The 26,737-nt window shown below is 40.4% G+C and overlaps 1 protein-coding gene across 1 annotated transcript in view; it reads right to left on the bottom strand.

Moving 5' to 3' along the window:
• The window catches only part of LOC128650429 (disintegrin and metalloproteinase domain-containing protein 33), a 371,794-nt gene extending 352,624 nt beyond the window's left edge, over positions 1–19,170 (bottom strand). Inside the window, exon 1 of the mRNA XM_053704369.1 lies at positions 19,058–19,170. Coding sequence (XP_053560344.1) covers positions 19,058–19,148 — 91 coding nt within the window. The 5' untranslated portion in view covers positions 19,149–19,170. The remainder of the gene's footprint in view (positions 1–19,057) is intronic.
• Positions 19,171–26,737: the final 7,567 nt, after the last annotated feature.

Below are 26,737 nucleotides of genomic sequence, written 5' to 3'. Positions count from 1 at the left end.
AACTGCCATCTATTTAACAGAAAATGTATGTTGTTTGTTACATACACCCAGAAGAAGCCAATCAACGGTGAAATCAATAACTGTAAGGATCATCTATTAAAGTATTTATGTCCCTTTAATAAAGTAAGACAGTGGTGGATCTTACCGCTTTACTTTACCGACTCCCTGCGTTCATATAGTAGTTGGGGAGACTGCCATACTCAAGTGTAGCAACTATATATATATATATATATATATATATATATATATATATATATATATATATATATATATATATAATACATATATTTGTTTATTTATATTTTATAACCTTAGCCTGGGTTGTAGAGAAATGGGTGTAGGAGTGCCAAACACTAAAAGGCTAAAGTGTGCAAGAGATATAGTGAGTAAGAAAGAAATAGTGCTTAAACAGTTTTAATATATTTAAAACAAATGCAAAACAGTACAATAGTACAGAATATAATAGCGCTCAACAATTTAGAGCACTAGAAGGTATACAAAAAATGGACAGTCGTGGTTTGTATAGTGTACACTATAATGGGCTTAGTGTCCCAAGATCAGCTGAAAAAAAATAAAATGACATGTCAGAAAATTGATGTACAATAAATGCTAGAGAAAAGTCCAGGATATGGACACAATGGTCCTGAAAAAGAAGGTCCTGAGCAAAAAGTGATAATAATGGTAAAGTCCAGAACAAAAAATCAGACGATGAACGTGTGGTGTTAGAAAGAGGTGTATTTCCAGTAGTTGGAGTAAAATGTCTGGGTGTTTCTTGAAGATATCCGGCAGGTACCTAAAAACAACAAAAAGAACAAGGTGCAAAATCTGAAAAGCTATAGTGCCTGAAAAGGAAATGTGCTTACAAATAATGTGGAAACTCGGGCTGGTATCTCAAAGGGACCCTACACCCATTTCTCTAGATTCTTTTAAACGATCCTGTTAGGGGATCGCTCTGTCTTAGTGAGCTTGTCTGCCTACTCATTTGGCGCTGTTTACTATATTTTCACACATCTTAGCCTGGGTTGTCCCAACAAAATTGGGACAGTTGACACCTGTGGTCATATTGGGTAGTTATTTCTATGGTGAGATTATAATGTCCAAAAGTGTATAAAATTATCAATATTTTGGATTAGGATTTTCCATTTTACCACTAAAAATTAATCATGTCAGGGCCTCTGAATAGATCACTTATCTAAATCAAGATTTTCCTGCAGTAAAGTCTTTAATTGCACCACAAGATTGAGTCTGGGCCTCGTATTATTGTGATAGGAATCTCCATGAAGCTGGGCCTCCTATAATTGTACTAAATACTGTCTCCCATAACTGTACCAAATACTGCCTCCCATAATTGTACTAAATACTGCCTCCCTTAATTGTACTAAATACTGCCTCCCTTAATTGTACTAAATACTGCCTCCCATAACTGTACTAAAAACTGCCTCCCATAACTGTACTAAATACTGCCTCCCATAACTGTACTAAATACTGCCTCCCATAACTGTACTAAATACTGCCTCACATAATTGTACTAAATACTGCCTCCCATAACTGTACTAAAAACTGCCTCTCATAACTGTACATAACTGTACTAAATACTGCCTCCCATAACTGTACTAAATACTGCCTCCCATAACTGTACTAAATACTGCCTCACATAATTGTACTAAATACTGCCTCCCATAACTGTACTAAATACTGCCTCCCATAACTGTACTAAATACTGCCTCCCATAACTGTACTAAATACTGCCTCCCATAATTGTACTAAATACTGCCTCCCATAATTGTACTAAATACTGCCTCCCATAACTCTACTAAATACTGTCTCCCATAACTCTACTAAATACTGTCTCCCATAACTGTACCAAATACTGCCTCCCATAATTGTACTAAATATTGCCTCCCTTAATTGTACTAAATACTGCCTCCCATAACTGTACTAAATACTGCCTCCCATAACTGTACTAAATACTGCCTCCCATAACTGTACTAAATACTGCCTCCTATAATTGTACTAAATACTGCCTCCCATAACTGTACTAAATACTGCCTCCTATAATTGTACTAAATACTGCCTCACATAATTGTACTAAATACTGCCTCCCATAACTGTACTAAAAACTGCCTCTAATAACTGTACTAAATACTGCCTCCCATAACTGTACTAAATACTGCCTCCCATAACTGTACTAAAAACTGCCTCTCATAACTGTACTAAATACTGCCTCCCATAACTGTACTAAATACTGCCTCCCATAACTGTACTAAATACTGCCTCCCATAACTGTACTAAATACTGCCTCCTATATTTGTACTAAATACTACCTCCCATAACTGTACTAAATACTGCCTCCTATAACTGTACTAAATACTGCCTCCCATAACTGTACTAAATACTGCCTCCCATAACTGTACTAAATACTGCCTCACATAACTGTACTAAATACTGCCTCACATAACTGTACTAAATACTGCCTCACATAATTGTACTAAATACTGCCTCCCATATCTGTACTAAATACTACCTCACATAACTGTACTAAATACTGCCTCCCATAACTGTACTAAATACTGCCTCCCATAATTGTACTAAATACTGCCTCCCATAACTGTACTAAATACTGCCTCCCATAACTGTACTAAATACTGCCTCCCATAATTGTACTAAATACTGCCTCCCATAATTGTACTAAATACTGCCTCCCATAACTGTACTAAATACTGCCTCCCATAACTGTACTAAATACTGCCTCCCATAACTGTACTAAATACTGCCTCCCATAACTGTACTAAATACTGCCTCCCATAACTGTACTAAATACTGCCTCCCATAACTGTACTAAATACTGCCTCCCATAACTGTACTAAATACTGCCTCCCATAACTGTACTAAATACTGCCTCCCATAACTGTACTAAATACTGCCTCCCGTAACTGTACTAAATACTGCCTCCCGTAACTGTTCTAAATACTGCCTCCTATAACTGTACTAAATACTGCCTCCCATAACTGTCCTAAATACTGCCTCCCATAACTGTACTAAATACTGCCTCCTATAATTGTACTAAATACTGCCTCCCATAATTGTACTAAATACTGCCTCCCATAATTGTACTAAATACTGCCTCCCATAATTGTACTAAATACTGCCTCCCATAACTGTACTAAATACTGCCTCCCATAACTGTACTAAATACTGCCTCCCATAACTGTACTAAATACTGCCTCCCATAACTGTACTAAATACTGCCTCCCATAACTGTACTAAATACTGCCTCCCATAACTGTACTAAATACTGCCTCCCATAATTGTATTAAATACTGCCTCCCATAACTGTACTAAATACTGCCTCCCATAACTGTACTAAATACTGCCTCCCATAACTGTACTAAATACTGCCTCCAATAACTGTACTAAATACTGCCTCCCATAACTGTACTAAATACTGCCTCACATAACCGTACTAAATACTGCCTCCTATAATTGTACTAAATACTGCCTCCCATAACAGTACTAAATACTGCCTCCTATAATTGTACTAAATACTGCCTCCTATAATTGTACTAAATACTGCCTCCCATAACTGTACTAAATACTGCCTCCCATAACTGTACTAAATACTGCCTCCCATAACTGTACTAAATACTGCCTCCCATAACTGTACTAAATACTGCCTCCTATAATTGTACAAAATACTGCCTCCTATAACTGTACTAAATACTGCCTCCCATAACTGTACTAAATACTGCCTCCTATAATTGTACTAAATACTGCCTCCCATAACTGTACTAAATACTGCCTCCCATAACTGTACTAAATACTGCCTCACATAACCGTACTAAATACTGCCTCCTATAATTGTACTAAATACTGCCTCCCATAACTGTACTAAATACTGCCTCACATAATTGTACTAAATACTAGTCTCTTTGAAGTAATGTTTCCCATTACAATAACAGACACTATTAATCCTCATGTAGGGTTTGCACAGTGCATTGTAAGGTATTTGTGTTTGTTCCGGCTTTTAAACTATGCTCTTTTATGGTAACACATACAGTCATTTACTGTTAGAAGATGTGAGAAGATAAAAGATAAGATAATGAATAGAAAAAAATTATGTGAGAGCTGAAGTATAAATAGTTATTAAAGGAACATTTACCTCAAAATGTAATTCTGCATAAAATATGTAATTGCTGGTGAAATCATTTGCAATGTATGTTCATGATTTATTTTGCTCACTTTTCCGGTAATTTAACTATGAACATAATCTTTATTTCACGTGTCACAGAGAGGCTGGAATGTATCCTGCAAGAATTAGAATTATGAGCCTGCAACAACCTACACAGCAATAAACAACAAGGGGCTTATTTCCATTGAGGTAGAAATTGGTGATAAAAACATGTAACTACATTAAGGTCTATGGAGAACTATTGTGTTACCACCAGTTTACAAACTTTACCACCTCTATGGAAACTAGGCTTTAGTGCAGAATTTTATTTATATTTAATTGTTTAAGCAACGGTTAATAAGATAAATATACTGAAGCTACTTTTCAAGGGGTATGCCTCTTGGACTGCAAACGCATGGAAAATGTACTAACAAAGTGGTAGTTTTAACAGCTTTGCATGCAGGTCTTTTTGCAACGTAGGACTTGCTAATCTATATTTTACATAGTACCAATATGTCAGGTCCCCTACAACCACTACCCACGCTATAAATGTGAAATGTCATCAAGAAAAAAACTTATATATATAGTATACTGTAGTAAATATCATTAAAGCATATTTCCACACAAAATATACATAGGGGCCGATTTATCATGAGTCTGGCGGACATGATCCGCTGTATCGATCATGTCCGCAAGACATCGATAAATGCAGACAGCATACGTTGTTGGCATTTAACATTGCACAAGCATTTCTGGTAAACTGCTTGTGCAATGCCGCCCCCTGCAGATTTGCGGCCAATCGGCCGATAGCATGGGGTGTCAATGAACCCGATCGTATGCGATCAGAGGCGGTGGACGAGTTAAGCAGCAGAGGACTTAAGAAGGCTCGTGCGGAAACAGATGTATTTGACCCCATTCGGGCCATGATAAATCGGCCCCTTAGTATAAAGTGCAGAGTTTTCAAATTTGTAATAAACCCCTTGGTGATTATTTGTGTCTCTTAATAATGAGCGTGTGTTCTGCTCTAAGCAATCACTGTACAGTATGTAGTATAGTCAGGTGATTTGCAGCAATTTGCAGCATACTTAGGTTACGGAATCTGAACTCCACCTTTCTGGGAAGTGTGAGGATAGCATCATTTTCACAGACATTTTACAGCAAAAGCAAGAAAAATAAAAATAAATCTTATTACAGTGTTGTTTTCTTTTCTTTATTTGAATTAATTTATGGGGGTTATGTTTTGAATTTCCCTTTCTATAATGATATAAAAAGCATATTAGTGTTTAGGGTTAGAATGGTTTTTGAGACAAGAACTATCAGAGTCATAAATGCTACACAACCCAGAATGTGGGCCCCAGTTCGGGGCTACAAGGGACCCGAGCGTTAATCTAATGAGATCCATATGTATTAGTATTATCTTGGCAGACATGAATCTTCCACACACAGAAAGTTCATGATTTTTTCCCAGGACTCGCATGGACTTTAATACTTTATCTGTATTACAACAAATATATATAGCTGCAACTTATCTCTCCCACGAGCCGAATAAATGGGCTTTGTTTTCATTAACCCCCTAACTGCCAGAAAGGGCTGCCATGCCTTGCTATGCAGTGAGGTGCAGTTCACTTTGGTCTACAAGGGGTTACTGTTTTAATATCATTACAAAATATTGGACACGATTGTTTAGGAGAAAAAAGACCCAGGGTGTGAGGTGCAGTTTGCCTAAATCGTATTTGCTAATTCATAAGGGCTCACAGTAAGAAGTCTTTTCAGTACTATTTAAATCATTTTAGAAAAACACCTTTTACCTTGATAAATGTTCATCTGGCTATGCAGGTTTTTGGATGTGAAGAAGACACACATAAAATACCATTTAAAAGGACAGTAATCACCTTGTAATGACAATACATGTCTGTTGTGCTGCTATAGAATATCATAGCAGCCAAGTGTAAACATTTTTAAAACAAATTAACATCCTTTTTAAAGCAATTATATTTCAATAGCCAAACTCCATCCAACATTTGCTTTATTTGGAGAAGCCAATCAGGGCTTTAATCTGCTGACTATAAGGTCACAGTTGAATTGTTTTGCATTTGTTTTGCATTGTCGGTTGTCATTGGCGTACTGCTGTGTTCAGCTAGCTCCCAGTACTGCATTGCTGCTTCTTCAGGTTACTATGTGAATGAAGCAAAATTGATAATAGAAAAAAACTGAAAAGTTATTTAAAATTGCATATTTTATGTGAATCACGTAGACTGGAGTAGCCGTATTAGTTCAGTAGTTAAATATGAAAGTAACAAGAGTATTGCAGTATTGCTTTAAACCTGAGGTATAGAGGAAACTCTCAACAGCTTTTCTTTTACTATATGTTAGTCCAATAAAGTATTACTGCATACTGCAAAATGTTGTTTTATGTCCCTTTAAGTATCAAGAAGCTTACATTCCAAAAAACGTTCCATTTGTAAATATGTAAATATCTTCTGTCACAATCTATAGCCTAGATTTACAAATATAGTTGCCAGGTATCCTATATTTATGCTATATTTAAGCAGACAGTCCAGGATTTTAACCTGATGTGCATGAAAAGCTGTTCTCGTCATGCGCATTGCGGCCTGTGTATGTATGAGGACGGAGGTGTTCTCGTCATGCGCATTGCGGCCTGTGTATATATGAGGCGGTGTTCTCGTCATGCGCATTGCGGCCTGTGTATGTATGAGAAGGTGTTCTCGTCATGCGCATTGCGGCCTGTGTATGTATGAGAAGGTGTTCTCGTCATGCACATTGCTGCCTGTGTATGTATGAGGCGGTGTTCTCGTCATGCGCATTGCGGCCTGTGTATGTATTAGGAGGTGTTCTCGTCATGCGCATTGCGGCCTGTGTATGTATGAGGCGGTGTTCTCGTCATGCGCATTGCGGCCTGTGTATGTATGAGAAGGTGTTCTCGTCATGCGCATTGCGGCCTGTGTATGTATGAGGAGGTGTTCTCGTCATGCGCATTGCGGCCTGTGTATGTATGAGGCGGTGTTCTCGTCATGCGCATTGCGGCCTGTGTATGTATGAGAAGGTGTTCTCGTCATGCGCATTGCGGCCTGTGTATGTATGAGGCGGTGTTCTCGTCATGCGCATTGCGGCCTGTGTATGTATGAGGAGGTGTTCTCGTCATGCGCATTGCGGCCTGTGTATGTATGAGGAGGTGTTCTCGTCATGCGCATTGCGGCCTGTGTATGTATGAGGAGGTGTTCTCGTCATGCGCATTGCGGCCTGTGTATGTATGAGAAGGTGTTCTCGTCATGCGCATTGCGGCCTGTGTATGTATGAGGCGGTGTTCTCGTCATGCGCATTGCAGCCTGTGTATGTATGAGGAGGTGTTCTCGTCATGCGCATTGCGGCCTGTGTATGTATGAGGAGGTGTTCTCGTCATGCGCATTGCGGCCTGTGTATGTATGAGAAGGTGTTCTCGTCATGCGCATTGCGGCCTGTGTATGTATGAGGAGGTGTTCTCGTCATGCGCATTGCGGCCTGTGTATGTATGAGGCGGTGTTCTCGTCATGCGCATTGCGGCCTGTGTATGTATGAGGCAGTGTTCTCGTCATGCGCATTGCGGCCTGTGTATGTATGAGAAGGTGTTCTCGTCATGCGCATTGCGGCCTGTGTATGTATGAGGCAGTGTTCTCATCATGCGCATTGCGGCCTGTGTATGTATGAGGAGGTGTTCTCGTCATGCGCATTGCGGCCTGTGTATGTATGAGGACGGAGGTGTTCTCGTCATGCACATTGCTGCCTGTGTATGTATGAGGAGGTGTTCTCGTCATGCGCATTGCGGCCTGTGTATGCATGAGGAGGTGTTCTCGTCATGCGCATTACTCCTTGTGTATGTATGAGGTGTTCTCGTCATGCGCATTGCGGCCTGTTTACGTATGAGGCAGTGTTCTCATGCGCATTGCTGCCTGTGTATGTATGGAAGGTGTACTCGTCATGCGCATTGCGGCATGTGTATGTATGAGGACGAAGGTGTTCTTGTCATGCGCATTGCGGCCTGTGTATGTATGAGGACGGAGGTGTTCTCGTCATGCGCATTGCGGCCTGTGTATATATGAGGAGGTGTTCTCGTCATGCACATTGCTGCCTGTGTATGTATGAGAAGGTGTTCTCGTCATGCGCATTGCGGCCTGTGTATGCATGAGGAGGTGTTCTCGTCATGCGCATTGCGGCCTGTGTATGCATGAGGAGGTGTTCTCATCATGCGCATTGCGGCCTGTGTATGTATGAGGAGGTGTTCTCGTCATGCGCATTGCGGCCTGTGTATGCATGAGAAGGTGTTCTCGTCATGCGCATTGCGGCCTGTGTGTGTATGAGAAGGTGTTCTCGTCATGCGCATTGCGGCCTGTGTATGTATGAGAAGGTGTTCTCGTCATGCGCATTGCGGCCTGTGTGTGTATGAGAAGGTGTTCTCGTCATGCGCATTGCGGCATGTGTATGTATGAGGCGGTGTTCTCGTCATGCGCATTGCGGCCTGTGTATGTATGAGAAGGTGTTCTCGCCATGCGCATTGCGGCCTGTGTATGTATGAGAAGGTGTTCTCGTCATGCGCATTGCGGTCTGTGTATGTATGAGAAGGTGTTCTTGTCATGCGCATTGCGACCTGTGTATGTATGAGAAGGTGTTCTCGTCATGCGCATTGCGGCCTGTGTATGCATGAGGAGGTGTTCTCGTCATGCGCATTGCGGCCTGTGTATGTATGAGAAGGTGTTCTCGTCATGAGCATTGCGGCCTGTGTATGCATGAGGAGGTGTTCTCGTCATGCGCATTGCGGCCTGTGTATGTATGAGAAGGTGTTCTCGTCATGAGCATTGCGGCCTGTGTATGTATGAGAAGGTGTTCTCGTCATGTGCATTGCGGCCTGTGTATGCATGAGGAGGTGTTCTCGTCATGCGCATTGTGGCCTGTGTATGCATGAGGAGCTGTTCTTGTCATACAGGGGGATCGCTGAGCAGAAGCTGTTTGTACCCAGTACTGCAGGCCAGGGATAGTTGGGTCTGATGAGTCTGGTTTGGGGTTCGGTATGGGCATACAACTACAGGGCAGTTGGTTTGATCGGAGGTCCTAGATGGGCATAAAACTCAAATGGACTGCACATTATGGGGTCTGATCTGAGGTCCTAGGTGGGCATATGACTCACATGGACTGCACGTTATGGGGTCTGATCTGAAGTCCTAGATGGGCATATGACTCACATGGACTGCACGTTATGGGGTCTGATCTGAGGTCCTAGACGGGCATATGACTCACATGGACTGCACGTTATGGGGTTTGATATGAGGTCCTAGATGGTCATTTGACTCACTTTAACTTCACATTATGGGGTCTGATCTAAGGTCCTAGAAGGGTATATGATTCACGTGGCATTTGCGTTATACTGTCTGACCTGAGGTACTAGACATGCATATGACTCACATGGACTGCACGTTATGGGGTCTGATCTAAGGTCCTAAAAGGGTATATGAATTAAATGGATTTTTCTTATACAGTCTGAACTGAGGTACTAGATGGACATATGACTCACATGGACTGCACATTATGGTGTCTGATCTGAGGTCCTATATGGACATATGACTCATGTGGGCTGCAACTTATGGGCCCTGATCTAAAGGTGCTAGATGGGCATATGACCTACATGGACTGCACGTTATGGGGTCTGATTTGAGGTCCTAGACGGACGTATGATTCACATGGACTGTGCATTATGGGGTCTGATGTGAGGTCCCAGACAGGCATATGACTCACATTACTGCATGTTATGGGGTCTGATCTGAGGTACTAGATGGGCATATGACTCACATGGACTATGAGGGGATGAGGAGCGCTAAAGAAGCCAAAAAAAGGCGAGTAAAGCTAAAACAGGGATAGAGGGGAAAACGATTGCAAATACGAATTAAAAGGTATTTATTGAACAATATTAAAAACTAGAGTTACAATAAAATAGACGCTAAGAGGCATTGTATAATTCCGAAGGGGTGATCGGAGGGTGTTGGGTGTATATGACAATGCTAGAATGATTTACAATGGGTACATTGAATACAATCAAGTGACCTTCGGTCTACAGAGATGCAGTGTGATACATCCACCAATAAATTACGTAATCCAAACGTATAGATTATCAAGTGGTGTAAATAACAAAGGGTGCAAATGTACAATTTGCACAAAGTATACAAATAACAAGTGGTGTAAATACACAAATTATATAAAATGCACAATACACATTATACAACATAAAATATCAATCTTATATATGAGTGAAAAAAGGGAGTTCAAATAGTGTCTAAAATCCTTATTGTGGAGGGATGAACAGAAAAACCAACAACAGATGAGTGTCCAAAAGTTACAAAAATGAAAAGTGTATTTGTATCCAATTGGGTGATGATGTAAAACCGGTGATGATAAACAAAAATAGAAACTTATTAAAAACTGATTAATAAAAATGTTGTGGTGTACACCAAAAATGTAAAAATATAAAAATGTATATACTTAAGTGTTCGAAACCATGGGGGTTTAGAGATAAAAATATATAAATAACAAAAAGTGTCAAAAATATGAAAAAATGATGTCAAAAATATGAAAAAATTATTTGTCCGGATATTAATAGTATCCACAAATTGTATCCAATGAGCTGTAATCCTATGTTTAATAGTCTTAAACTTTCATGATATAAAATATATTACTTTCTTGGTATATGATACTTTCCCATAAAATCTTCAAACAAATCTTCAATGTAAAGTGGTGATCGATATCCTATGCCCTATAAAAGGTAGATGACATAGTGCAATAACGCTAAAACACTTTGATTAAGAGGTAGATTGCTTACCAGAGTGAGAACCTGAGCCGTTTGCCAGAATAAACTAAATGTCTACGCGTTTCGGTCTTCAACAAGACCTTTTTGAAGACTGGTAACAGCTGTATGAAAAGTGTCTCCTTGTAAAGCTAGGAATAGCTTACTTGTGTTTGAGCACCAAAAGTTTTTTTCGTCAGACCGGAAGTGTATTTTCGTCACTTCCGGTTCCTGGTGTTTATGGTCATGACGTCATATCCGGTATACGTAGCATCCGGTATGGCAAAAAAATATTTTTTACTTTCGCTTTGGCTTTTGTTTTGGTTATTAGTAAGCTAGTTTAATTTAATTTTTATGTTGAGTAAGACTTTGAAAATTATTATATCTAATAGGTTGTGTAAATATGTGAATATACATTACTTCTGTATTTGCATTTTTTGTGAAGACTTGGATAAAAAAACTTGTTAAAAGAACTTATATAAAAGACCTTGTGTGAAGGTAGCTTTTATAAAATGATTTTATAAAATGGCTTTGTGATTCTCACTCGAAAATAATTAGGATTTTTCCATATTGTCCCTTAGTGACATTCATTATTTGATAAAAAATGCGTATGTTATTAGATGCCTTGGATGATCGGTCCAGAGAGGTTACATTCTTTTTAAATCTCTGTATCTGCTTATTCAGCATCCTTATATGTCATACATATTGTATAATGTATATGCTTGTACAGACTAGATGTTTCGAGAGATATTTCATGATGACTTTATAGTTGGAGAATCCATTGTGTGGCAGTCCATATTTTCAGTTACCCATGAGATCTGGTTGAGAGATCTTGCTATTAGGAGGAGCTTAGGTGGTATAATCAGGTGCTGTGGAAATAATTTCTTTCTTCACATGGACTATGCGTCATGGGTTCTGATCCGAGGTACTAGATGGGCATATGACTTACATGGACTGTGCGTCATGGGGTCTGATATGAGGTACTAGATGGGCATATGACTTACATGGACTGTGCGTCATGGGGTCTGATTTGAGGTACTAGATGGGCATATGACTTACATGGACTGTGCATCATGGGGTCTGATATGAGGTACTAGATGGGCATATGACTTACATGGACTGTGCGTCATAGGGTCTGATATGAGGTACTAGATGGGCATATGACTTACATGGACTGTGCATCATGGGTTCTGATCCGAGGTACTAGATGGGCATATGACTTACATGGACTGTGCGTCATGGGTTCTGATCCGAGGTACTAGATGGGCATATGACTTACATGGACTGTGTGTCATGGGGTCTGATATGAGGTACTAGATGGGCATATGACTTACATGGACTGTGCGTCATGGGGTCTGATATGAGGTACTAGATGGGCATATGACTTACATGGACTGTGTGTCATGGGGTCTGATATGAGGTACTAGATGGGCATATGACTTACATGAACTGTGCGTCATGGGGTCTGATTTGAGGTACTAGATGAGCATATGACTTACATGGACTGTGCGTCATGGGGTCTGATATGAGGTACTAGATGGGCATATGACTTACATGGACTGTGCGTCATGGGGTCAGATATGAGGCACTAGATGGGCATATGACTTACATGGACTGTGCGTCATGGGGTCTGATATGAGGTACTAGATGGGCATATGACTTACATGGACTGTGCTTCATGGGTTCTGATCTGAGGTACTAGATGGGCATATGACTTACATAGACTGTGCGTCATGGGTTCTGATCCGAGGTACTAGATGGGCATATGACTTACATGGACTGTGCATCATGGGTTCTGATCAGAGGTACGAGATGGGCATATGACTTACATGGACTGTGCATCATGGGTTCTGATCTGAGGTACTAGATGGGCATATGACTTACATGGACTGTGCGTCATGGTTTCTGATCTGAGGTACTAGATGGGCATATGACTCACATGGACTTTGCGTCATGGGGTCTGATATGAGGTACTAGATGGGCATATGACTTACATAGACTGTGCGTCATGGGGTCTGATATGAGGTACTAGATGAACATATGACTCACGTGGACTGTGCATCATGGGGTCTGATATGGGGTACTAGATGGGCATATGACTTACATGGACTGTGCGTCATGGGGTCTGATCTGAGGTACTAGATGGGCATATGACTTACATGGACTGTGCATCATGGGGTCTGATATGAGGTACTAGATGGGCATATGACTTACATGGACTGTGCGTCATGGGGTCTGATATGAGGTACTAGATGGGCATATGACTCACGTGGAATGCACATTATGAGGTCTGATCTGAGGTCCTAGACAGACATATGACTCATGTGGGCTGCAACTTATGGGATCAAATCTGAGATCCTAGACGGACATGAGTCACATAATCTAGCTCAGGAGCTGCAGGAACGCAGCTGGTGTCTGGCACAGTCGTGCAACTGCTGCTGCCCATTGGCTCACTTTCTGAACCTACCACAGTATGCTCTTAGGCAAAGCAGCAACATTTTAACAAAGGATACCAAGAGGCACAGGTTCATTTGAAAATAGAAATCAATATGAACATTTTTTTTAATATGATTTATTGTTGAAGGCAGTCGCCTGTGAATCCTATACATGTGCATTTTATAAGGAATATAGGAATTTATTTTCACTTTAATTACCCTAATGAAATGTTTATACACACAACCATGGGTATTGTTTAATTACACATACCTCCTAATGTTACCCATAATTATATGTTTAATGCTAAAAATGGTAACAATAAATTGTCTGCAACACTGGAGACATTTGTATCACATATATATTCTCCCAGATTTTGCGCTGTTGGCACTGAAAGGGTTACAGGATCACATGTTGACCCTCAACCCCCAAACTGCCCTCATCTCGCTATATTAAGCCTGACAATGGTTCTTGTGTTGTAGACTCAGATATATCATTATTCTCAGTGTGAGTTTTGGCCTTTATATCCCTGATAAATAAGCAGCTGATGTACTGAGAAATGTACATATTGCGCCTTCCTCCCAGACGGATTTCTCATTAGACCAATGCCTAAGGGTCCCATATCAGAGAGCCCCTTACTTGCTGGTCATGTGATTAAACCAACACACATCCTGTCATTCATTAGTAGAATAATAATAATATGCTATAACATGCTTTAGAGTATTTTATTTCTATAATTATTATGCCCCTTTACAGCTGGCTTTAAAAACATAACCTCACAAGCTGTCATGAGCACAATGCTAGTTTTGTACCCTGCTACAGACTATGGCAGAGATTTCTAGGCAGCTGCCAGCAAATTAGCAACAGTTGGTGAGTGTATCATTAAGCACTTCCCTCTTTCACTAAAATATTATCTGTGCCTGGCTGGGATCTGCAAACTCTCTGCTATCCGGAGAATCTCATCTATCCAGACCATACAGCATAACTGAACTTCACAAGACACCCAGGAAGCTGAGCTATAACCGTTACAGCATAGCTGGTGCCTTCTCATTGCACAGTTTAAACAAAAGCACTGTGTACAATGCACAAATCAAGCTTTACCTTTCAATAGATTGTAAAATACATGTAGTTAAGAACCACTAAATGTTAAAACACAACAGCAGATCTTCTTTTCAGAACAAAGAAATATTTAGTAAAGATAAATATGTGAATGTACTAATATTATGTGCATGGATTTGTTAATGTTCATGCACTCTGTTGTTGTGGCTAAAGTATCTGTTGTTATTATTATTTATGATTATTTGTAGAACAGCACAGTATTTTACAAAGCTGAATACATGATGTATGTATATATATATTCATATTTGTATTTATAGATATAATTTGCATCTTTCACACAAGGGGGGAGCAGCATACATTCACTTTTTGACTGATTTAATTGTAGAACTGTGCACACAAGCGTGTAAGTAACCAAATGAATATAATTACACAAATAATCACTTTCCTGCCCAGTAAATCTGTTCATCTGCTGACAGTCATGTCACTTGCTTAATGTCACTGCCATACGTTGCTGTATAACACAAAGTAATATGTTTGCTTTACTGTATTTACTAATGATACAGAGTTATTCAGAGGAAATCATAGCTGGGACTTCTGAGTGTTAAACTAATGGAATAACTAAATGTGTTATAGAAAAAACTGATATAAATAAGAGAACAAAACTAATTGAAAGTTCACGTCCTGAATTCAGAAGACCAAGAAGCAATAAAATAAATATTGCTTGAGGCACACAGTCTAATAAGCACTAGATATTATTAAAACTACTTTGAAATTAATAATAATAATAACACAACATATATAAATATTTGTATAGATTGTCACATAATGTTCAGATGTCATTTGTTTTTGTAAACATGCAGCTGTGACAATGTGACAACATTCTGGTGGCAGCTCAGTAAGACAGCATTCACTTTACAGTGACACAATTGGAATAGAATGTTTACTGACGTATAATTTACGCCCATTGTATATTTTGTTTGCTTCACTTGTGATTTCTTGAAATTGATCTCAGAATACTCGCTTCTTTTTCTGTAACCCAGAGGTTTGATTGTATTCTGCAGGATGCAAACCCCTAACATGCAGTTAAAGGGACATAAAAGCCGAAATGTTTCTCTCATGATTCAGATACAGAATATTCTTTGATGTTATTCTTTGTTGAAGAGATATCTAGATAGGTAGCGTACACACGTCTGTAGCACTACATGACAGGAACTAGTGCTGCCCTCTATGGCTCTTGCTAATGTATTACATTATTATAAAGCATAGTACTCCAGAGCTTACCTTACCGCTTTTCAACAAAGGATAACAAGAAAACAGAGAAAATGTAATAATAGAAGTAAATTGGAAAGTTGTTTAAAATTGTATGCTCTACCTGAGTCATGAAAGAAATGTTTGGGTTTTATGTCCCTTTAATTTCTTAATGTGCAAAAACTAAAAACAGCAGAGAAGTTAAAACTAAAGGACAGTAAAGTTATTTTTTGTGTGATTCAGACAGAGCAGCAATTGTAAATAACTTTTTAATTTACTTCTATTATCTAATTGGCTCCAACCTCTTGGTATTCTTACCTAAGCAGGCTCAGGAGCAGAAACGCACCACTGGGAGCTAGCTGCACATACCTCTTGTCAAAGGCTCAACCAGTTAGCAACTTCAACAAAGGGTACCAAGTGAATGAAGCAAATTTGATGATAAAAGTACCTTGGAAAGTTCTTTAAAATGATATTCTCTGTCTGAATCATGAGAGAAAATTCAATGCAAATGCTAAATGCTTTAAAACATTCCTTTTGTATGTAGATCTTTTACAATCCAGTTCATTGTTGCTGATATATACTATAGATGTATAATAATGACTGAGGATATTTATATCCAGTTTAAAGGGACAGTATACTATAAAATTGTTTTTCCCTTAATGTGTTTCCAATTACTTTTTTTACTGGCTGCAGAGTATAAAATGTATGAGATTTGCTTTTTTAAGGCTTATTTGTGTATATGAATTAGCTGGTTTTGTGTTTTGAAGTCACAACCTAATAAAATGGTCTGAGCTCGTAGGTATAATCAGATCTCATTACTTTATCACATTGTGTACATATACATGCTTCTTTATTCTTTATCTGTCCATAAACCAATCACCAATACTTGTAGAGAACAATGGAAAATTAACATTTTATTACCTTATCTCTTCTATAACCCCCTGGGAGTGTAATTTCTTCTACTGGCTTGGCCTTGTGGCCAAAAACTTTCAGGATGGGTGGGGACACCACAAGCTAAATAAACTAATTCAAATGCCAATATAAGGTTAATGGAAATACTTGTAAACAATTTAATACACTCCAGCAGGTAAAGTGGAGCGTTGGGAACAAATTAAAGGGGATAAAATCTTTGAGTAAACTGTCCCTTTAAGGTATAACTGAGCAGCCATAGAATATTACAAAAGCTGCAGACACTCTGTTCATGTATTACTACGGTGCCAAAATTCCAGGACGATTGCAGAACACTAGAAGGAACTTCTCTTTTAGACTAATAAAAAGAAATGACTATTAATCTCAGTATCTGTATCAGCAGTCTCGCCGTCTCGGCGCTAGACTTGTGCTTTTTATTTTATAAAGTTGTAGAGCTAATAATTTGTCTACAAAATTCACAGCTAAGAACTATGTGGAATTTTGTAGACAAATAATTTAAAGAGCTTTTCTAAAGGATTTTGATTGACCCCAATATATATTAATTTGCCATTAAATCATCAGAGCTAAAACAGTATAAATCTGCACCTGGTACCAGACTTTGGGGATGTTTGTTTTGTAAAATAGAAATTTAACAACATTCTAATATTTGTTAGCATGTAAAAAGGTTAGGAAAAAGTTGTTCTAAACGTAAAGTAATACAAACAAAAAGTGTATATTTGTTTCAATGCAACCCTGGTAACCTTTGTTTATTGGCTGAGTTGGACCACTCCCACAGGAAAAGTTGGTTTATTCAGCTTGGAGTGCCATTCAGCTGGCACGTTACTTGGCATTATATTTTTAAGGTTCAGTTGAGTATAGATAATAAAGAATAAATAGAGAAATAATAGCTTTTTTTTTTATTTAAGCCTCTTCAAAATGTGTTGGAACGTAAAATGAAATAAATGAATAATTGATTAAAGTAAGTCCTGTCAGTTAAACTGTATTTGTGCTAATTAGCATTGATACAAATAGGACAGGTATATTAGATTCCGGACAGGTATATTAGATTCCGGACAGGTATATTAGATTCCGGACAGGTATATTAGATTCCGGACAGGTACATTAGATTCCGGACAGGTACATTAGATTCCGGACAGGTATATTAGATTCCGGACAGGTACATTAGATTCCGGATAGGTATAACCATTTTTCAATAAACAAAGCACTAAAATTAATTTAGATTTTTTTTTTTTTAATATTTTTTAATATACCGGACAGGTATATTAGATTCCCGGACAGGTATATTAGATTCCCGGACAGGTATATTAGATTACGGACAGGTATATTAGATTCCGGACAGGTATATTAGATTCCGGACAGGTAAATTAGATTCCCGGACAGGTACATTAGATTCCGGACAGGTACATTAGATTCCGGACAGGTATATTAGATTCCGGACAGGTACATTAGATTCCGGACAGGTACATTAGATTCCGGACAGGTACATTAGATTCTGGACAGGTATATTAGATTCCGGACAGGTACATTAGATTCCGGATAGGTATAACCATTTTTCAATAAACAAAGCACTAAAATTAATTTAGATTTTTTTTTTTAAATAGAATAGATACATTTATTTTGAGTGCAATGCCCTTTAATTATGTGTGGTAAAAATAAGTTGCAAGCAATATACTTCCATTATTTATTTGGTCCCCTTTTCTGTAATTTATCTCTGAAAATTTTTGGTTTCGTCAGGTCCACAGACTTTCTATAAAGTAATGGGTGACACCATATTGAAACATAGGTTGTTCCCTTCTCTTCTGCTAATAGCACTTAGGAACAGCATTAAACAGGCAATAAAAGAGATTGTGCAAACAAGGCTGTGTGAAAACCCTTTTAGACAGTCATATTTGTAGTTTCTTTAATTGTCTGTTTTATATCTGTCTTTAATTTTCCTCAGCATATTAGATAAGAATAAACCTAAGTTCCAACTTTACTTTATAGAAACTAAAGTATGTTATAGGAACTGAAGTTTTACACTTATAGCTTCAATATGTAAACAACTAATATAATGTTAAACAACAAATCATTTATACAATTTATCATTAGAGGTAACATTTATGCAGGTCACATTTACTTGTTAGTTACAGGGCTGTGCATTTCTGCTGATGTTTCTTGCTTAGCTATCTCTGCAGGACTAAATGCATTAAACCTACACATCTGACTCCCTCACAAGTACAAGGAAGGATTCATAGCCCAGGGCTAAGGGGGCTGCATTCCTCTCCTTTTGTCTGTGCTTCTAAATGTTATTTGCCACTTACAAAATAAGTTATGGTCATTGCTTTAACAAAGGGATGTGTGCTAAAGGTTCCCTCACCCCAGATAACAGCACATGAAGAGTCAGCTGTACTCACCATGTACTGGGGCTGGAGCAGGGAGCGTGAGAAGCGCAAGCAATAAGGTACATGTTCCAGACCACTGTATATTCCAGCCTCGGTCACCCATCCTCACTCACTGTGTAGCAATCCCTCATTAGTCTCACTATTCAGCTGATCTCTCCTCCCTCATCCCCTCCTCTCTGGGAGGACTCACATCTGTATATCCTGCCCCCCCCCCCCAGGGATCCCCACAGCTGTAATGAGAGACACATGCTGCTGTCCTGCTAGATGCTGAGGCCCACTCTAACTTGCAACTGGGAGAGTATCTGGAATATCCAGACACAAATGCTGTAATATGAATATAAACACAAATGTAACCTTCTGGGTGAGTGAGAGAACTGAAATGTATTCCATAGCCAAAGACTGTAAATACCTTGTACCCGAGTTTAAATTTAGTGCTGGCAATCAAGTAGTTAAGTACTGGCAGTCAAGGAGTTAAATATAAATATGGTGGCGTTTAACTGTAGTACTGGCAGTCAAGGAGTTAAATCTAAATATGGTGGTGTTTAAATATAATACTGGCAGTCAAGGAGTTAAATCTAAATATGGTGGCGTTTAAAAATAATACTGGCAGTCAAGGAGTTAAATCTAAATATGGTGGCGTTTAACTGTAATACTGGCAGTCAAGGAGTTAAATCTAAATATGGTGGCGTTTAAATATAATACTGGCAGTCAAGGAGTTAAATATAAATATGGTAGAGTTTAACTGTAGTACTGGCAGTCAAGGAGTTAAATCTAAATATGGTGGCGTTTAAATATAACACTGGCAGTCAAGGAGTTAAATCTAAATATGGTGGCGTTTAAATATAATACTGGCAGTCAAGGAGTTAAATCTAAATATGGTGGCGTTTAAATATAACACTGGCAGTCAAGGAGTTAAAGTGCCCAGTTAAATCTAAGAGTTGGCCATGTACCACTGGCAGCCAAGGAGTTAATCCATCCAGCCAAGGGGTTAAAGCAAAATAATACCCAAGATGCTCTTCTGTGATTCAGTCAGAGCAGACCATATAAAAAACAACTTTCCAATTTACTTTTATTATCACATTTGATTTGTTCCCATGGTATTCTGTACTGAAGAGATACCTAGGTAGCATCTGGTGCACTACATGACAGGAAATAGTGCTGCAACCTTGTGCGCTTGCAAAACCATACAGTTCTCCAGACACGTGCACGCTCCTGAGCATACCTCCCTGTTTTTCAGCAAACTATATCAAGATAACAAAGACAATTTGATAATAAAAGTAAATTAGAAAGTTGTTTAAAATTGTGTGTTCTATCTGAATCATTAAATCATTTTCTTTTGGCTTTCATTAAACTACATCTCAGTCTTGCGAAGTTTAGAATGCGCTGCTGGCAAACAAGGGACAGTCAAGTCCAAAAAAAACCTTTCATGTTTCAAACAGGGCATGTAATTTTAATCAACTTTCCAATTTACTTTTATCACCAATTTTGCTTTGTTCTCTTGGTATTCTTAGTTAAAAGCTAAATGTAGGGGGTTCATATGCTAATTTCTTAGTCCTCGAAGGCCGCCTCTAATCTAAATGCATTTTGATAGTTTTTCACCAATAGAGGGCATTAGTTCACGTGTTTCATATAGATAACATTGAGCTCATGCACGTGAATTTACCATGGAGACAGCTCTGATTGGCTAAAATGCAAGTTTGTCAAATGAACTGAAATAAGGGGGCAGTCTGCTGAGGCTTAGATACAAGGTAATTACAGAGGTAAAATGTGTATAATTATAACTGTGTTGCTTATGCAAAACTGGGGAATTGGTAATAAAGGGATTATCTATCTTTTAAAACAACAAAAATTCTGGTGTTGACTGTCCCTTTAATCTTCACTATGACAACATTTAACTGCACTGCTGGCAGCCAAGGAGTAAAAAGTGCCAAGGTAAATCTAAATATGGCGGGTGGTCTAGCGGATAAACGTCCCTGCCAGGGGCATTTTAAGGCATAGGCCAACAAGGCCGGTGCCTAGGGCAGCAGATTTTTAAGGGGCAGCAGAATTTTGAGTCCCTAGGGCCACTCTACTGAACTCAGGGCCGGGTGGCTAAATCAACCAATTACTAATGACTTAAATGGCTGGCCCGGCTATTGCTATCCTATGGGATTGTATGTGGGCCTATCATAACTACTGTTGTATTTTTTAAGTACTTTTAAAGGCCAGTTTGTATATTCATTACATATTTATCCAAGCAGATATTTTGCTTAAATAACTGTCAATCATCAAAGAAGATGTTTAAGGTTAAACAACTACCTACTGACAAACTATCATACAGTGAAGGATATTTTTTCTGATATAAACACTTTAATCATCTGACTTGCAAAATAATGTCTTAACATATACATATACATATATATATATATATATATATATATATATATATATATATATATATATATATATATGTGTGTGTGTGTGTGTGACCAGAGTGAATGCAAGCCCTGGTGAACATCTACTTAAAAAAACATAATTTTTTTTAATTTCTTTACACCCTGCCCCAAAAATATTATGTCTAAAAAAAGGCCTTAAACCTGGGGTGAGGTGGGGGGTTGGGGGGGCAGCAGAATTTTGAGTGCCTAGGGCAGCACAAAACCTAAATACGCCCCTGGTCCCTGCTTATTATTATTAATATGGTAGAGCTTAGAATGTACTGTTGGCAGCCTTGGGGTTAAAATATTCAGATAAATAATTTGCACTGTATTTGCTGTACTGACTGCCTGTCAAGCTAATGCACAAATGACAGAGTTTATACTGTGATGCTGGCAGCCAAGGGGTTAAACTGCCTAGCTACATCTAGTGATGTTTAGAATGTACTGGTGGTCAATGGGTCTTTAATCTTCCAGCTAAATCTAAACACAGTGGAGCTTAGACTGCACCACTCGCAGAAAAGGAGTTACCAAGTTAAATCTAAATAAGGCTGAGCTTAGATTGTACAAAGGGCCATGAAACTTAAACAGTTTTCAGATAGAGTTAAACAAATTTCCAATTTACTCCTATTTTCTAATTTGCTTCATTCTCTTGGTACTCTTTGTTGAAGTTGCAGTAATGCACTACTGGGAGCTAGCTGAATGCTTTGGGTGAGCCAAAAAAATTAGGCATGGCTGTGCAGCCACCAATCAGCAGCTCCTGAGCCTACCTAGGTATGCTTTTCAACAAGTGATACCAAAACAAATTAGATCATAGTTGTTTAAAATGACATGCTCTATCTGAACCATGAAATAAAAAATGAATGTCCCTTTAATATTGTGGAGTTTACACTTTACTGCTGGTAGCCAAAGAGTTAAAGCGAACTCTAAATATGATGGATTTGGCGAGTTTAGAATGTACTGTTGGCAGCCTAGGGGTTAAAGCTATCTAAAGAATTTAGACTGCAGTGTTGGTCAAGAGGTTAAACTGCTAAGTTATATCTAAATATGGCACAGTTTAGGCTGTATAGCTGGAATCAAGGAGTTGCACTGCCCAGCTGCACCTAAATATAGTGACGTTTATGAATTTATTAGCTGCAGCCAATGAGGTTCAATTCCCAGCTAAATCTAAACACGGTAAAGCTTAATCTTAGGCAGTGGACGGTTATTTGCCATGGTGGTCTGGCAGTTTAGAGGTAAGGACTGATGCTGTATTTGGTAGTTCCAACCCCTTACAAAAACACTTAAATAACTACTTATTCTAAGAAATAAACACACAACACAGATAGCTGGGTTTTAAGACCATGACAATGGTCATATTTATTAACAACATATTACCTTGACTTCAACTGAAGTCATTCAAATATTTAACCTGTGGCGGCATTCGAGGCCTAGTAAAATGATCACTATTAGCTCCATATGACAAGAGGTCGCAGCCAGATGTGGTGGAATTGCAAATGCCAAGGGTGGGCCGCAAATGTGGCCCCACCCCATTCTGTCTAATAGGCGCGGACATCCTAAAGGATCTTCAGCCAGCAGACCCGCGGGGCAGGGCCCCCCAGGTCACGACCTGAGGACATCACCCCCGCCCATTAGCCCGACTGTCACCTCTGCAGACTCCGCCCTCAATTGTTGATGGCTACGACCTCCCGCCACTAGGAGATATGTTTAGTATGATGCGCTTCAACCTCTAAGGCACTGGTGTAGCAAAGCCCTGCAGCAATGCTCGTCCAGGAAGCAACCAAAATTATGGCTAAGGTCTTATAAAGACTAGGTCAACTAACCCCATCCCTGCCTTTCGCATCTAAGGACCAGCAACCCATCTGGGAAGCCATCTGCCTGAATGACGCCATGAAAAACGTTGACTTAGCAACTACACAATTAACACCACAAATCGGGTTGGGAGGGAGGGAAACTTTCTTCTTGAAAATCCCAGGTGGAAGAGGCCAGATTGTTCCAGAACTTCCCTTATAAGTGGTAAGCCTAAGACCTCCCCTCACTTTGCAACATTGTTGCTACTACACTGCACTGGGATTTTCACTAGCCTGTCACAGCTCATCCCTTAACTCCATTACAGGAGACTCTGCTACCTTTCATTCCCCTAAGGACTGATGCTGTATTTGGTAGTTCCAACCCCTTACAAAAACACTTAAATAACTACTTATTCTAAGAAATAAACACACAACACAGATAGCTGGGTTTTAAGACCATGACAATGGTCATATTTATTAACAACATATTAACTTGACTTCAACAGAAGTCATTCAAATATTTAACCTGTGGCGGCATTCGAGGCCTAGTAAAATTATCACTATTAGCTCCATATGACAAGAGGTCGCAGCCAGATGTTGTGGAATTGCAAATGCCAAGGGTGGGCCGCAAATGTGTCCCCACCCCATTCCGTCTAATAGGCGCGGACGTCCTAAAGGATCTTCAGCCAGCAGACCCGCGGGGCGGGGCCCCCCAGGTCACGACCTGAGGACATCACCCCCGCCCATTAGCCCGACTGTCACCTCTGCAGACTCCGCCCTCAATTGTTGATGGCTACGACCTCCCGCCACAAGAGACAGGCACTCCCAAAAACCGGGCTCTTGCCGCCACCCGCTAAATATTCCTAACCAAGGCAATTTTGAGGTCCGCCAGGAAGATCGCCAGCCCTTCGTCAGACAGGTGCACCCCGTCTGGGCGATACAGCCCTTTTTTATCTACTGAGATCAGATCATGGCTGACCACAAAACCTCCTATATCCAGCACAGCTCTACCCAGCTCCCTATTAACTTTTTTTCTAACCCTATAAGCTACTCTAGGTGTGGGGAAAAATCTCCAACGCAACCGGGGAATAATATTGGACCAAGCCAACCTAACCCCCGGGAACGTTGTACAGATCCACTTGACATAGGACCTCATCGCATTGATGAGGTCCAAAGCCGGTGCACTTCCTATATCGTTCACCCCCATGTGGAGGAGGATGATGTGGGGCTGTCCCCATCTATGTCTAGCATTCTGGAGGAGGGCCGGCAAACCATCCCACTGTAAGCCTCTACGGCCCAACCACCGTATTGATGCCTTTGACGTCGGTAGACCCAATTGCTGCCCCTTAGGAAGAGAATGAGCCCTCAGTGCCGCCCAGTGCACGTAAGAGTGCCCTATGATCCAGATTCGAGTAGGACCTGTAGCCACACCTAAAAACGGATTACACAGTTAAGGACCTGAACCAAGAAACAGAACAACACAACCAGAAACTGCAAAGACGCAACGATTGCTTACCCAGGCCCCCTTAAACAACTACGCCTCTGCTGGTGGGCGCACGTATGACTTATAACATTGGGACCTCCATCTACCCAATCTCTGGATGTGTTCCCCCCTCCAACCCAGCGCCGCTGCGCTGGTCGCAGCCCCTATCCGGAAGGAATGGGGAGTGATTCTACATGTCCCCAAACCTGCCGCAAGCGCTACCTTTCTGAGCACCGCTGCGAATTGGTACCGTGAAAGATTGGACCCATCCGAATGCACCAAGAACTGAGAAGGTCCTCGCGTTCGCTGCGCAATGTACGACCTTGTCAGCAAAACTGGGCAGGCCCCCGAGGCTGAAGGGGTCAGGGTCAACCATGCCCCTCTCCCTTCCTGGTCCGTTTTGGAATGCGAGATAAAAAGTAACAGATTATCTCCTGCCCATTTAACATGGGCCAACTGCATTCCAGACTTGACCGCCTCCTTGGAGGCAGCGACCAGCTCCTCCGGCCTAAGGGCAGCAAAAAATGCCAAAGAAAAGACGCACTGAAACAGCTCCCTCTCTCCGGAACCGATACAAACGTCCCCGGTGGCGCCGAGCAGCTTGGTCAATCTGCACAACGTCACTGGTTCTCGAGCATCTTTCGATCTGCCTTCGAGTCTACCCCAACCCTTAATCACTTGCCTCACCAGGAATCCCTTAGTGATGTTGGGCAACTCCAACAGGTTGCAGAAGAACCGCGGCGCCCCGTTCATGACAATAACTTACCCACTCGCCCCAGTGCTGTGAATAAGCTCTCCAAGTATTCGGTGCCAGGGACGCCCTCACAAGGTTTTAAGACCATGACAATGGTCATATTTATTAACAACATATTACCTTGACTTCAACTGAAGTCATTCAAATATTTAACCTGTGGCGGCATTCGAGGCCTAGTAAAATTATCACTATTAGCTCCATATGACAAGAGGTCGCAGCCAGATGTTGTGGAATTGCAAATGCCAAGGGTGGGCCGCAAATGTGGCCCCACCCCATTCCGTCTAATAGGCGCGGACGTCCTAAAGGATCTTCAGCCAGCAGACCCGCGGGGCGGGGCCCCCTAGGTCACGACCTGAGAACATCACCCCTGCCCATTAGCCCGACTGTCACCTCTGCAGACTCCGCCCTCAATTGTTGATGGCTATGACCTCCCGCCACTAGGAGATATGTTTAGTATGATGCGCTTCAACCTCTAAGGCACTGGTGTAGCAAAGCCCTGCAGCAATGCTCGTCCAGGAAGCAACCACAATTACGGCTAAGGTCTTATAAAGACTAGGTCAACTAGCCCCATCCCTGCCTTTCGCATCTAAGGACCAGCAACCCATCTGGGAAGCCATCTGCCTGAATGACGCCATGAAAAACGTTGACTTAGCAACTACACAATTAACACCACAAATCGGGTTGGGAGGGAGGGAAACTTTCTTCTTGAAAATCCCAGGTGGAAGAGGCCAGATTGTTCCAGAACTTCCCTTATAAGTGGTAATCCTAAGACCTCCCCTCACTTTGCAACATTGTTGCTACTACACTGCACTGGGATTTTCACTAGCCTGTCACAGCTCATCCCTTAACTCCATTACAGGAGACTCTGCTACCTTTCATTCCCCTAAGGACTGATGCTGTATTTGGTAGTTCCAACCCCTTACAAAAACACTTAAATAACTACTTATTCTAAGAAATAAACACACAACACAGATAGCTGGGTTTTAAGACCATGACAATGGTCATATTTATTAACAACATATTAACTTGACTTCAACAGAAGTCATTCAAATATTTAACCTGTGGCGGCATTCGAGGCCTAGTAAAATTATCACTATTAGCTCCATATGACAAGAGGTCGCAGCCAGATGTTGTGGAATTGCAAATGCCAAGGGTGGGCCGCAAATGTGTCCCCACCCCATTCCGTCTAATAGGCGCGGACGTCCTAAAGGATCTTCAGCCAGCAGACCCGCGGGGCGGGGCCCCCCAGGTCAC

This window comes from Bombina bombina, chromosome 2 (genome assembly GCF_027579735.1).
Source record: "Bombina bombina isolate aBomBom1 chromosome 2, aBomBom1.pri, whole genome shotgun sequence".
In the NCBI taxonomy this organism is placed as follows: Eukaryota; Metazoa; Chordata; class Amphibia; order Anura; family Bombinatoridae; genus Bombina; species Bombina bombina.
The sequence above is the reverse complement of the archived record's forward strand: the minus strand, read 5'-3'. Positions and strand labels throughout refer to the sequence as shown.